Below are 14,229 nucleotides of genomic sequence, written 5' to 3' on the forward strand. Positions count from 1 at the left end.
TGTTTGCTTTGGATTTAGTTTATTCCTTTTCTTTTCTAGTTTCTTAAGGCAAAAACTCAGGGTATTGATTTGAAATCTTTTTTTTCCTAACACATTCACAGTTCTACATTTCCCCTCTGTCATCGCCTCCCGTGAGGGTTGGTGTGTTATATTTCCACTTAATTCATCCCAATTTCCCTGGTAATTTCCCCTTTGAGCCTTTGATGATTGAAGTGTCTTTTTTAATTTCCACATTTTTTGCATTTCCAATGTTCTCTTCTCTTATTGCTTTTACACTTCATTGCACTGCAGTCGGAGAATGCACTTTCCATGACACACGGACCTCGGTGCATATCGGAGCGATGACCCCCATCACCAGAGCAGCTCGGGCCGCGGTGACGTTCAGGAAGGTGCACCTGTCTGGGGCCCCGTGACTCATCCCCGGGTCCTGGGGCTGAGCGGTGTGGCTCGGCGGAAACCGACGGTTATGGTGATGGGGACGGCCGTGCTCACGCCCGCGTCGGTGGGGAGTCGGGAGGTTTCCAGAACGGATGGGAGTTCCAGGATCTCCCGTGCCCCCGGCACAGAACAACGCCTTGCACTTAGTAGGCCGACAGCTGCTTGTTGGATGCTGGTCTGCAGTGTGAGGGAGACACTGAGAGACCAGAGGTGGGAAGCGGATTTGCTTTGAGAGTTTTAGGCGAGAGGTGCTTGATGACTGAGGGCCATTCTGGGAACGATGTGTCCGTCGCCAATGACTTTGAATTTCTGCCTTTATCATGGGAGCAGATGGGAACTATTCCCTGGGAATTGGGGATTTTGTGTTTCTCCAGAACATTCGATGTCTTGCCAACAGTTAAGTGGTCTCTTGAATGAGCATAATCAGTCCTTGGCCAGTGCTGTGTTCCGGGTACTTAGACTAAATAGGAAATCAATGTGCCCACGGAGCACTGAGCAGCATAGAGGGCCCCTCTCTCCCCCCACCCACCCCCCCGTGACAGTCACGGTGTCCGTCTCTCAGAGAGAGAGGCCTGCCCTGGTCTAGATGAGCTTCGAGATGGATCCACGTAAATCATTACAGTTTTGCATAGATTGTGGGCTATTTTGAGAACCCGCATATCAATGAGGATTCCAACAGGAAACAGCTGGCCCACTCCAAACAGGGTCAACCAGGGAGGTTTATTTATGTTGAAACTATGGACAGAGGCACGCAGAGAGAAGGAGCCCGGGAACCGGAGGTTTTCTAAAGCGGGGAAGTGTGTGAGTGTGTGAGTGTGTGTGTGAGAGAGAGTGTATGTGTGAGTGTGTATGAGAGTGTGAGAGTGTGTGTGTGTGAGAGAGAGTGTATGTGTGAGTGTGTATGCGTGTGTGAGTGTGTGTGTGAGTGTGTGTGAGTGTGTGAGAGTGTGTGTGTGAGAGTGTATGTGTGAGTGTGTATGAGTGTGTGTGTGAGAGTGTGTGTGTGTATGAGTGAGTGTGAGAGAGTGTATGTGTGAGTGTGTATGAGTGTGTGAGTGTATGAGAGTGTATGTGTGTGTGTATGAGTGTGTGTGAGTGTGTGAGTGTGTGAGAGTATGTGTGTGAGTGTGTGTGTGAGTATGTGTGTGAGTGTGTGTAAGAGTGTGGGAATGTGTGTGTGAGTGTGAGTGTGTATGTATGAGTGTGTGTAGGAGAGTGTGTGTGAGAGAGTGTGTGTTAGAGTGAGTGTGCATGTAAGAGTGAGAGTGTGTGTATGAATGTGAGTGTGAGTGTGTGTGTGAGTGTGTGTGTGTGGGAATGTGAGTGTGTGAGTGTGTATGTGTGAATGTGTGTGTGTGAGTGGGAATGTGAGTGCGTGAGTGTGAATGTGTGAGTGTGTGTGAGCGAGTGTGTGTGTGAGAGTATGTGTGAGTATGTGTGTGTGAGTATTTGTGTGTGAGAGTGTGTGTGGGAATGTGTGTGAGTCAGTGTGAGAGTGTATGTGTGAGCGTGTGTGTGAGCATGTGTGAATGTGTGTGAGTATGTATGAGTGTGAGGGTGTGAATGTGTGAGTGTGTGTATATGTGAGAGTGTGTGTGTGAGAGAGTGTGCATGTAAGAGTGTGAGTGTGTGTGTGAGAGTATGTGTGTGAGTATGTGTGTGTGGGAATGTGAGTGTGTGTGTGAGTGTGAGAGTGTGTATGTGTGAGTGTGTGAGAGTATGTGTGTGAGTGTGTGTGAGAGTGTGTGTGAGAGAGTGTGCGTGTAAGAGTGAGAGTGTGTGTGAATGTGAGTGTGTGTTAAAGTATGTGTGTGAGAGTGTGTGTGAGTGTGTGTGAATGTGAGTGTGTGTTAAAGTATGTGTGTGAGAGTGTGTGTGAGTGTGTGTGAATGTGAGTGTGAGTGAGTGTGAGTGTGTGTGACTGTGTGTGTGAGAGTGTGTGTGGGAATGTGTGTGAGTGAGTGTGAGTGTGTATGTGTGAGTGTGTTGTGAGTGTGTGAGTATGTGTGTGTGAGAGTGTGTGTGGGAATGTGTGTGAATGAGTGAGTATGAGTGTGTATGTGTGAGTGTGTGTGTATGTGTGTGTGAGTGTGTGTGGGAATGTGAGTGTGTGTGAGTGTGTGTGTATGAGAGTGTGTGAATGTGTGTGTGAGTATGTATGTGTGAGAGTGTGTGTGTGAGTATGTGTGTGTGTGAGAGTGTGTGAATGTGTGTGTGTGAGTGTGTGTGAGAGTGTGTGTATGTGTGTGTGAGTATATATGTGTGAGAGTGTGTGAGTGTGTGTGTGTATGTGTGTGTGTGAGTATATATGTGTGAGAGTGTGTGTGTGTATGTGTGTGAGTGAGTGTGTGTGAATGTGAGTGTGTGTGAATGTGTGTGTGTGAGTGTGAGTGTGTGTGTGAGTGTGTGTGAATGTGAGTGTGAGTGAGTGTGTGTGAGTGTGTTGTGAGTGTGTGAGTATGTGTGTGAGTGTGTGTGGGAATGTGTGTGTGAATGAGTGAGTATGAGTGTGTATGTGTGAGTGTGTGTGTATGTGTGTGTGAGTGTGTGTGGGAATGTGAGTGTGTGTGAGTGTGTGTGTATGAGAGTGTGTGTGTGAATGTGTGTGTGAATGTGTGTGTGAGTATGTATGTGTGAGAGTGTGTGTGTATGTGTGTGTGTGAGAGTGTGTGAATGTGTGTGTATGTGTGTGTGTGAGTGTGTGTGAGAGTGTGTGTATGTGTGTGAGTATATATGTGTGAGAGTGTGTGTGAATGTGAGTGTGTGTGTATGTGTGTGTGTGAGTGTATGTGTGTGTGAGAGTATGTGTGTGTGAGTGTGTGTGTGTATGTGTGTGTGTGAGTATATATGTGTGAGAGTGTGTGAGTGTGTGTGTATGTGTGTGTGAGTGAGTGTGTGTGAATGTGAGTGTGTGTGTATGTGTGTGTGTGAGTGTATGTGTGTGTGAGAGTATGTGTGTGTGAGTGTGAGTGTGTGTGAGAGTGTGTGTGTAAGAGTGTGTGTGTGTGTGTGAGAGAGAGAGAGAGAGAGAGAGAGAGATGCAGGGCTCAGGTGCAGGCGTTGGCTTTGAGGGGAGTCTCACTTCCCCCACCAGCAGGGCAGGGTTAACTGGACAGTGTAGGTGGGTGCGCTGGGGCCAGAGGTGATGGGCAGCGGGTGCCGGGTGCCGGGGACGAGGAGTGGGTCTCCCCGGCCCGGCCTGCTGTCTGGGATGGAGGATGTACCTCCTCCTCGGACGAGGCTCCCCCCGAGGCTGATGAAGCGAGGTCCTGCCTGGTCCCTCTCCCCTCCACTGGGCGCCGAGGTGAGGGGAGAAGGCACAGCTCAGCCTTTCCCCAGAAACAGCTCCACTGTTGGTTCTTCCCCAGAAGCTGATGATTAGACATTAGATGGACAGAGTAGCCGCTGTCACTATGCTTAGCGTGCAGAAATAGCCGCTTACTATTTTGCCATAAAGTGAATTCTCCTTCTCCTTCGGAAGCGTGACACACTAGGCGTGTGAAGTCTCGTGTCGCTCACCGCGTGTGGGGGAGGCGGTCAGAGATGTCCTGCAGCACGGGTGTGAGCCATGGACTGCCTTCTGCTGCTTCATGGCCGTTCGCAGGTGTCAGCTGCTGTGAATGAAGACTTTTTTCTCTAAACTTTTAAAAAATATATTTTTTTATTGATTTTTAGAGAGGGCGAGGGAGAGGGAGAGAGAGAGAGAGAGAAACATCAGTGATGAGAGAGGATCATGGATTGGCTGCTTCCTTCATGCCTCACACTGGAGATCGAGCCCGCAACCCAGGTGTGTGCCCTGACCGGGAATCAAATCACCGCCCTTCGGTTCCTGGGCTGAGCTCAGCCAGTGAGCCGTGCCGGCCGGCGCTTTCCGCTAAGCGTTTGAACCTCGAGTTGTTTTTATAGTTCCACATTTAGGACAAATATACTGAAGTAATTTCCAGCAACGCTAGGGTCAAGATGGTCAGTTTACAAAGGAAGAAAATATGAAATCCTTTTTTAGTTGAAAAATTCATTAGTAGTTTAAAATGTATTTTCCATCTCAGATTCCGAGGGATGTTTATTCTGTGGAGTGGCTGGGACGCTGCTCTGAGGCCTGGGCTGGGCAGCGGGCTGTGGTTTGGAAAACAGGAATGTTGTTCAGGCCCAGACCAGGGGCCCCTGACTGCGCGCGGGCTGGGGCACGGTCCACGGTCCACAGCAGAGGGCAGCAGCGACGCCAGTGAGGAAAGATGACAAAGCAACACAGACCCCGGCTGCCCGGGCTCATCACTCAGCAGACAGTTTTCGGACCCCGAGAACATGAGCACTATTTCCAAATAAGCTCTGTGAAAATAGCAGTGCTGCATGGACGATGAAGACCTTTCCTAGCTTGTGACAGAGTCCAGCAGGAGCCGGGGACCTCAGGCTGGGCTCTGCACCCCTGCCCTGTGTGTGTGTGAGTGTGTGTGTGGGGGGGCGTTCACGCACTGGGGTGCCTGGCCTGTGTCCTGTCTGCTCAGTCATGTGCTTCCTCCTGCCTGTATGTTGTTATAATTGTGCAGCTTGATTACATGCTACACAGGCAGGAGAAACATCGGACAGTTATTTCATGAGAAAGGGAATGCTTTGTAAAGAGCATTAAGGGGGCGGGGGGGGGGGGGCAGGGAACGGAAAGATGAGGGAGAAATTCTTCCGCAATCTTGAAGGCTCTGCACCCAGATCGCCTCACCTTTGGCGTGGCACCTGCCCCCATGTGCAGACGCCGAATTTGAAATGCACCCTCCACAGGGGAGGGTGGGGCTTATGCCCAAGAGAGGGCGTGGGGCACCGTGTGCCGGACGCGCTGCAGACAAGGGCCTGGGCACCGCCCAGTGGACAGTGAGCACGGGCCCTTTCAGTTACATAACACATCTAAGCTCTCTGCACGTCTTTGTACAAGACTGGCCCTGCCATCTTTTTCGGGCTGTCACTAGCCCCGGGCCTGGCTGCTCCAGGTTAGGAGAGATAAGGAGTGAGCTTACACTCTGGGTATTTTTCAACAGAGATTAAAAAATCTGACTCAGCCCGGCCGGCGTGGCTCAGGGGCTGAGCGTCGACCTATGAACCAGGAGGTCCTGGTTCGATTCCTGTCAGGGCACATGCCCAGGTTGCAGGCCCGATCCCCAGTGTGTGGGGCGTGCAGGAGGCAGCCGATCCATGATTCTCTCTCATCATTGATGTTTCTATCTCTCTCCCTCTCCCTTCCTCTCTGAAATCAATAAAAATATATTTAAAAAAAATAAAAATAAAAAAGTGACTCCATCAGGGTGCAAGCACATTTGGTCTCATTTCATAAATGCCCCTGAGGGACTCTGGGAATGACTGAGACCTATGGGTAAGTAATTATAGGAAAACTTGAAATTCTGACAAGAAGCTTTGCAAAACAGTCAAGGCAGCGATAGAAACGTGTAGCCTGGAAGGTTCTCCCTAGAGTCTTAGCACAGAATTGGCCTCCACTGCCTGTTTTGGTTTAACCGATGAAATGCGTTGGCCTTGGGTGATAGATGAGCTGGAGTTTGGTGTTTCAGACCGAGGGCTGGCGACTCCGGTGCGAAGAGCCGCTAGAACCTCCCCGTCTCTGTGGGCCTGGGGTCCTGCTGAACGGCTCCTGCGCCGTCCGTAACGGCAGCGTGGTTGGGCTCCGATGCAGCCTCAGCCGTGGGCACTGAGGCGGGAACTTCATATGGTTCTCACATGTCACGAAATAAACGTTTCAACCACTGCAGGTCAGACACCGCATTGGGTCACTTCCGTGGGACCGAGGCAGGTGGCCAGCGCCGGTGTTCGCGGCCCCGAGGGACGGCCTCGGGTCCTTCCTCCCAGGCGGGGTCCAGAACCATGGAGCACGCAGCTGAGCATTAGCCCACCCAGGTCTGCCGTGGTCCATCTCCTGTTCTGCTTTCGAACCCAACATCAGCTCAGTTCCTTCCCGTCCCCCATAGCCTCCCAGCTTCCCCTTCCTTCCAGTACCTCCGTCTCCTTCGCACGACGCGTGAGAGTCATCCTTTAGCTCGGGCCTCGGAGCTCTGGTTCTCCGGGTCATAACTCCTGGAGCAGAGACGATGTCTCCTCCGCCCTCCGAGTCCCTCAGCTTTGTCCAGCACAGAGAAGGGCAAATGCTCGTTAGATTGCTTGGCATGTTTGCTGTCCAAATACAGTCTTTATTATCTGATTACGTTTTTTTCCAATCCTCACTTGATATATATATATACATATATATATATATATATAAAATAAATCTTTATTGTTCAGATTATTACAGGTGTTCCTCTCCCCCCCCCATAGCTTCCCTCCACCTGATTCCCCACCCCACCCCATGCCCTTACCCCCCGCCACTGTCTCCATCCATAGGTGTAAGATTTTTGTCCAATCTCTTTCCGCACCCCCCCATCCCTCTCCCCCCGAGAATCGTCAGTCCACTCCCTTTCTATGTCCCTGATTCTATTATATTCATGTCCATTCTGTTCATCAGATTTTTTTATTCACTTGATTTTTAGATTCACTTGTTGGTAGGTATGTATTTGTTGTCATTTTGTTGTTCATAATTTTTATCTTTACCTTTTTCTTCTTCTTCCTCTTCTTAAAGAATACCCTTCAGCATTTCATGTAATCCTGGTTTGGTGGTGATGAACTCCTTTAGCTTTTTCTTGTCTGTGAAGCTCTTTATCTGACCTTCAATTCTGAATGATAGCTTTGCTGGGTAGAGTAATCTTGGTTGTAGGTTCTTGCTGTTCATCAGTTTGAATATTTCTTGCCACTCCCTTCTGGCCTGCATAGTTTCTGTTGAGAAATCAGCTGACAGTCGTATGGGTACTCCCTTGTAGGTAACTAACTGTTTTTCTCTTGCTGCTTTCAAGATTCTCTCTTTGTCTTTTGCCCTTGGCATTTTCATTATGATGTGTCTTGGTGTGGTCCTCTTTGGATTCCTCTTGTTTGGGGTTCTCTGTGCTTCCTGGACTTATAAGTCTATTTCTTTCACCAGGTAGGGAAAGTTTTCTGTCATTATTTCTTCTAATAGGTTTTCAATATTTTGCTCTCTCTCTTCTTCTGGCACCCCCATGATTCGGATGTTGGTACGCTTAAAGTTGTCCCAGAGGCTCCTAACATTATCTTCATATTTTTGGATTCTTTTTTCTTTTTGTTTTTCTGGTTGGGTGTTTTTTGTTTCCTCATATTTCATATCTTTTGTTTGATTCTTGGGGTCCTTTGATCTACAGTTGAATTTCTGTATATTCTTTATTTCAGACAGTGTATGCTTAATTTCTGACTGGTTCTTTTCCATTTTTTTGGCATTCTCATTAAGGTCCTTGAAGGTCTCACTAAGCTCCTCAGAGGTCTCATCAAGTTTCTCGGCAGTTTTTAGAAGATTCTTGAGTAACCTTATAAATGTGGTTTTGAACTCTATGTCCAGTACTTTGCTTTCCTCCATTTCTTTCATTTGTGACATGTTTCTCTGTCTCCGCATTTTGCTGCTTCCCTGTGTTGATGGAGTGGAAGAACTGCTGTGCTGGAGACACGCTTATGGGGCAGGACTTGCTTCAGTGGGGCTTTGGTGCTCACTGAGCCTGCCTCTTGAATGTGTCACTTATGGATGTGAGTAGTTGAAATCTGGTGTTGTCTCACACTGACCACTAGATACACTAGCTTCTGGATCTCCAATGGGGTGCAGGTCAGCTACTGTCTGAGGCCACCCAGCAGGAGCTACAGCGAGAACTACAGTTTTCTCCTCTTTGCTTGGGGTTTGAGGTTTTGGAGCTGTCTGACCAGAGCTGCAGTTTGTTAGGTTAAGCTGCGATAGGGCAGGCCATTTATATGCAAGCTGCTGCGTGGAGCTTGGGTGGGTTTGTAGATTGTGTGGGGCGGGGTCTCAGGGAGTCACTAGGCTAGGTTGTGGCAAACAGTGATGGCTGTCAGTCAGACGTCTCTGCCTTTCCGCATTTCCAAGTCCCCGCGTCCCATGCCCCAGTGCAGTAAACAATGATTGCTGGGTGCACCTCTGCAAGAAAGTCACCCTCACTTTCCAACCCAATGGCAGACAGTCCAGCTTCTCCCCGTGGGAGTTTGGGTCCCCAGTGTCTCCCCTGAAACTGGAGTTCAGAGTAATCGGGAGCTTGTCTCCCTTCGGGTTGAAAAAAGCAGCGCACCCAGTCGCCTGCCGCCAGCCCGATTCGCGTACCTCCGTACCTCAGCTTTTCAGCGCTTGTGCACGTCTCAATGCTCTTTTCTCCTTCCTTCTAGTTGTAGAACTTCCACTCAGCCAGCTTTCCCATGGTTCTGGGTGATAGACGTTTTGTCTTTTAGTTGTAGTTTTGAAATTGTTGTGGAAGGCAGCAGTTTAGGTGTTTACTTATGCCGCCATCTTGGTTTTCTCCCTCACTTGATATTTTTCCATTGATTTTTAAAAAATGTTTTTATTGATTTCAGAGAGGAAGGGAGAGGGAGAGAGAGAGAAACATCAATATGAGAATCATTGATCGGCTGCCTCTTTCCTGTCCCCTACTGGGGATGGAGCCCACAACCCGGGCAAGTGCCCTTGACTGGAATCGAACCCGGGACCCTTCAGTCTGCAGGCCGATGCTCTACCCACTGAGCAAAAACAGCCAGGGCTCCACTGATTTTAGAGAGAGTGGAAAAGAGAGGGAGAGACAGAGAGAAATATCGATGGGAGAGAAGCACATCGATGGGTTGCCTCCTGCACGCGCCCTGACCAGGGCCCTCCCATGTTTTGGTTAATATGTACTACGTCCTTCCAGACCCCATTCATATAGTCAGACTTTTCCCAGGGGCTTCCCGGGATCCTGCCAACCTGAAACAATTCCTGTCTCTCTGGGCTTCTCACTGGCTGTCGCCCCGTGACACCTAATCGCATCAGCGTTGTTGCCGTTCATCATCTGCCTCCCTGGTTGAGGTTGGGGGTTGTCCTTTCTTATCTGTCCACCCACCAGGGTCACGCACGGGCATCAGTACTTCCTTGGACTGTGAGTGGAAGATGGGTGTGCTCTGCGTTTCCCTGTGGTTATAAAACACTCACTGAAAGCCCAGCCAGTGTGGCTCAGTGGTTGAGCGTCAGCGTATGAACCAGGAGGTCACCGGTCAGGGCACAGGCCCTGGTTGCAGCTCGATCCCCAGTGTGAGGCGTGCAGGAGGCAGCTGATCCATGATTCTCTCTCATCATTGATGTTTCTTTCTCTCTCTCTCCCTCTCTGAAATCGATAAAATGTATTTAAGAAAACAACACTTACTGAAAGTTTTGTTCACTCATGTACACGTATGTACGAGTGAAAAGTCCTCCCCAGGCTCATCACGGAGCATGATTTTTCATCGAGGGCCCACGGCTTAGCACGTTGGTCTGCCTCCTTTGTGTACATGGAAAAATGGGTTACTGTTGTTTTTATTTAGAATATTCCATATAAATTTATCTTCTCCACTAGACTGTAAATTCCTTGAGAATAGACTTTATTTTATGTCCCTGGTATTTCCAACAATTCTTGGCACATTGCAAATGCTCGGTAAATATTTATTAAACATCTGACATCGATGGGTACTTGGCCCAGCGTTGGTAAATACGGTACACATTCTACCATTTCATGATAATTTACTTTAAAGCATTTGAGTGTATCAAGAAAAGCCTTCACTTTTGAATAATTTTTCTCAGAAATTATAGTGTCATGTAAGGCCTATTAACTAAAACCTATATTTTAACAAAAATTAAGATTTTTTTTTTACTTGTTAGTTTCTTTTTTCCAAACATGGACAGACTTTATTGGGGGGATTCCCACCTGGGATCCGACCTTTTAAATTAAAAAGTGCCTAGAAAAGAAGGGATTTGGAAAGCTTTGTACACTAGCTACACTGGGTCCCAGGGCACGAAGGGGGCAAAGGCTGAGTGGGCTGGAGGGGGGGGGCAGGCCCTTGCCACCCGCATGCCCACGGTCACCCTGGACATGAGGGTGAGGTGCTGGGGGGACTAGGAGCCCCCAGACCAGGGGCAAGATGGCAGCGGGAGGTGCGGCCGCCACAGCTGCGTCAAGGACCGCCTTGCTGCTGCCTCCTCCGCGGGGACAGCGGGGCTCCTCGCCACGCGGGCGCCGGGCAGAGGTGGCGTGCGCTCTGCCCCCGGGGTGACCCAGAGAAGCAGGTGGGCTCACACGGTGCGGACGGAGCGGCGGCATTGCCATGCGTGGTGGCCTCCGCCCGGTCAGGCAGCCAGGGGAGCATGTGGCACCCAATGCCCTCCCGTCGTAGACACCCCCCCCGCCTGCCAGTCGGCACAGAGCACGGTGCCAGCGCGCAGGGACCGTCGGGCCAGCATGGTGTCCGCCGCGGCTGGTCCTGCCGTGTGTACACATCATGCTGACCGCCCGCTGAGCACCTTTGACGGCAGCTCCCAAGCTGGGGGGATAGCGGGGCCTTGTGTCGTGTCACAGGGGTGGGCGTGCTCACAATGCCTGCCGTCATCACGCCCCCAGCTGACCTGGCCCGGAGACCGCCTGTCGGGAGAGGTGATGAGGTGAGCCCCAAGAAGCCAGAGGCTCCCCGTCAGCATAACTTATTCCAAACAGTCAACAAAACGCTTCGCAAACAGAACATATGAGGGAGGTTGGGGTGTTGTGTTGTTTTTTTGCATACTGAAAATAAACAAAAGATTTTCATGTTAAGTAAGATAAATACTCAATATCAAACCACGTTTTTTGAAAGTTTTAGCAATGGCCCAGCCGGCGCGGCTCCGTGGTTGAGCGTCGACCTAGGAACCAGGAGGTCAGGGTTCGATTCCCGGTCAGGGCACAGGCCCGGGTTGCGGGCTCGATCCCTCCTGATCCCTAGTGTGGGGCATGCAGGAGGCAGCTGATCCATGATTCTCTCTCATCACTGATGTTTCTCTTTCACTCTCCCTTCCTCTCTGAAATCAATGAAAAAGTGATTTAAAAAAAGAAAGAAAGCTTTAGCCATGTAAACAGCTCTAAATTATTTTAAGTTTGGTGTTTTCTTTGGACCCTACAGAAAGAGAGCCCTGTCTGTTTTCTGGCCTCTCCGCCCCGCCCCCCTCGCCCCTAAAGGAACGGGAATGCGCCTTTGTTCCGCAGGCTCCCCGGGGCTGGCCGATTCGGGCTAACCCGAGCCCGCGTGGTCACAGAACTGGGTAAATGTACCCCCTGGGAAGGTCACGGGGTCACGAAACCCTGAACCGCAGTTTCTAACTCCCCTGGAGATGACATGCTTCTCTCCTCCTTAAAAATCTCAGCTGAGGAGGGTTCCTTCAGACGAACGTTCCCTCCTGTGCTTTACGCTGTTTAATAGAAACTGGTTCCGTTCCAAGTCCTTGAGTTCCACCAGTGCCGTTTCTCTCCCAGGTTAAACTTTAAATTCCCTCAGGTACCATGCCCACCAGGAAGCGTCTCTTGTTTTTTAAATTAAATACATTTTTACTAGAGGCCTGTGCACAAAATCCGTGCACTGGGGATGGGGGTTCCTCAGCCCAGCCTGCGCCCTCTTGCAGTCAGGAGCCCTTGGGGGATGTCCGACTGACGGCTCCCACCACCGGCACTGCACTCGCCAGCCGTGAGCCCGGCTTCTGGCTGAGCAGCACTCCCCCTGTGGGAGCGCACTGACCACCAGGGGGCAGCTCCTGCATTGAGCGTCTTCCCCCTGGTGGTCAGTGCACGTCATAGCAACCGGTCATTCCACCGTTCAGTCGATTTGCATATTAGCCTTTTATTATATAGGATTGATTTCAGAGAGGAAGGGAAAGGGAGAGAGAGATAGAAACGTTAATGATGAGAGAGAATCATGGATCGGCTGCCTCCTGCACACCCCACACTGGGGATGGAGCCTGCAACCCGGGCCTGTGCCCTGACCAGGAATCAAATTGTCACCTCCTGGCTCCTAGGTTGATGCTCAACCACTGAGCCACACCGGCCGGGCGCTGTTTTAAATGTATTTCTGCTTTTATAGTTTGTTAAGTGAACCTTGCCGTTAGCCTCCTGGCTCATTACTAAGCTGTGAGAAAGGTGTTTAGGGGACGAAGTCAATGCTGCAGGCGGCTTGGGAACGTGGGGCCTGTAAGATTTGGTGGTTGGTAATACATGCAGGCCCCCGTTCTTTCTCACTTCTTCTTCCTCAGGACACCGTGCGAGGAGGGACTGCGGGGGGTGGGCTTCGTCCCGCCTGCCATCTGCCTTTTCTGTCCTCTGCCTCCGGGGCGTCTCACCATTGGGCCCCTCGGTCTCTGGGGTCCCAGGTTCTAGAGTGAAGCCGGGTGCTGCTGCCTGGGGCAGGGCAACCTGCAGTGACTGGAGCGTGGGCTGCAGACACCGTGGGCCGTCTGCAGGCACTGGGGGGGGGGGGCGGGGGGCGGGGCTGTTCGTCCATCCCTGCAGTGGGCCGCTGTGGAGGAGTCGGGGTGCTCCCGTGGGCGCGGTGACCCAGGCGCCTCCCGGAGGCTGTCTGATCCTCCACGAACTCGTTGGGCACAGACATCACGCACAGGAGCAGAGCCGTGTGCGGAGGACGGCAGGTGGCGGCTTTGGGGAGGACTCCTCCTGTCCCACGTGGGAAGTTATTCCAGGGGCTTTCCCGTGGCGTCGCACTTGCGCTGCAGCACAGGCCCGGGTGGGGGGTGGGCAGAGGGCACTGGCGTGGCGACCCCGTCCGTAACCAGGAGCAGAGCCGGGCCTTGGCCGCGGCCTTGGACGCCTAGCTGTTGGTTTTCCTTCCGGTCCTGGCCCCTGCCCGGCGAGGGCTGCAGCATCCTTTCTGTCCCCTGAGCTGACGGCGCGTCAGGCAGCGGTGCCCTCTGATTGGAACGGGTGACAGTGTGATCTGCCCTTCACAGCCCGCCTCCAAGAGCGAAGGGGTGCTAGGAGTTACTCTGGGAAAACCAGAGCCTTCCCTGCCAGTTAGGAGGCAGCTCTGCCCCATCATGAAGAGATAAACAAGAGCACAGCAGAGCCCGCATGGCCTGCTCCGGCGGTGGCTCCCTCCCGCCTGCGTCGGAGGCACCAGCCAATCCCTCCTGTCAGCTCCTGTGTTGAGTGTCTGCCCCCTGGTGGTCAGTGCACGTCATAGCGACCGGTAGTTCTGCTGTTCGGTCAATTTGTGTATTAGCCTTTTATTATATAGGATAATTTCTTCCATCTGTTCCTCTTAGACATACTGTTTTTCTCTCTTTTCACCTACTCTATTTTGCCTACTTTTCTGAGCTCTTAGAAATATTTAAATATTTTTTGTCTTCCTCTTTTGTGTTTATGATAGTGATAATTTTCTTTTTTTAAATATTTTTTTATTGATTTCAGAGAGGAAGGGAGAGGGAGAGAGAGATAGAAACATCAGTGATGAGAATCATTGATAGGCTGCCTCCTGCACACCCCACACAAGGATGCAGCCTGCAACCCGGGCATGTGCCCTGACGGGAATCGAACCTTGACCTCCTGGTTCATAGGTCGTTGCTCAACCACTCAGCCACACGGGTCGGATGACAATTTTCTTTTAAGTTATGTATCAGTGCCTAGTAAAAACCCATTTTTAGTAGAAATGTGGCAACTGTTGCTGATGGTACCTTGAAATGACTTCAGACTCACATGATCTTTTCTCTTTCAGGTAAGTGACTGAACGGGAACATGAGGAGCTGAAAATTCAGATGACAACCATGTTGCAAAAGGTACTGCGCGTTTAGTATTACGTGACAGGGATCTGATAAAAGGACACAGAGGTCGGGATGTAGCTAAGCACTATTTTGGTAAAAACAGGTGTGGTTTGTGTGTGTGTGTGTGT

The 14,229-nt window shown here is 50.8% G+C and overlaps 1 protein-coding gene across 1 annotated transcript in view; it reads left to right on the forward strand.

Moving 5' to 3' along the window:
* The window catches only part of ANK2 (ankyrin 2), a 300,444-nt gene that overhangs the window by 23,282 nt on the left and 262,933 nt on the right, over positions 1 to 14,229 (forward strand). Inside the window, exon 2 of the mRNA XM_079771700.1 lies at positions 14,056 to 14,116. Within this exon, the coding sequence (XP_079627826.1) occupies positions 14,096 to 14,116 (21 nt within the window). The 5' untranslated portion in view covers positions 14,056 to 14,095. The remainder of the gene's footprint in view (positions 1 to 14,055; positions 14,117 to 14,229) is intronic.

Source organism: Cnephaeus nilssonii (assembly GCF_951640355.1).
Source record: "Cnephaeus nilssonii genome assembly, chromosome: 5".
Classification (NCBI taxonomy): Eukaryota; Metazoa; Chordata; class Mammalia; order Chiroptera; family Vespertilionidae; genus Cnephaeus; species Cnephaeus nilssonii.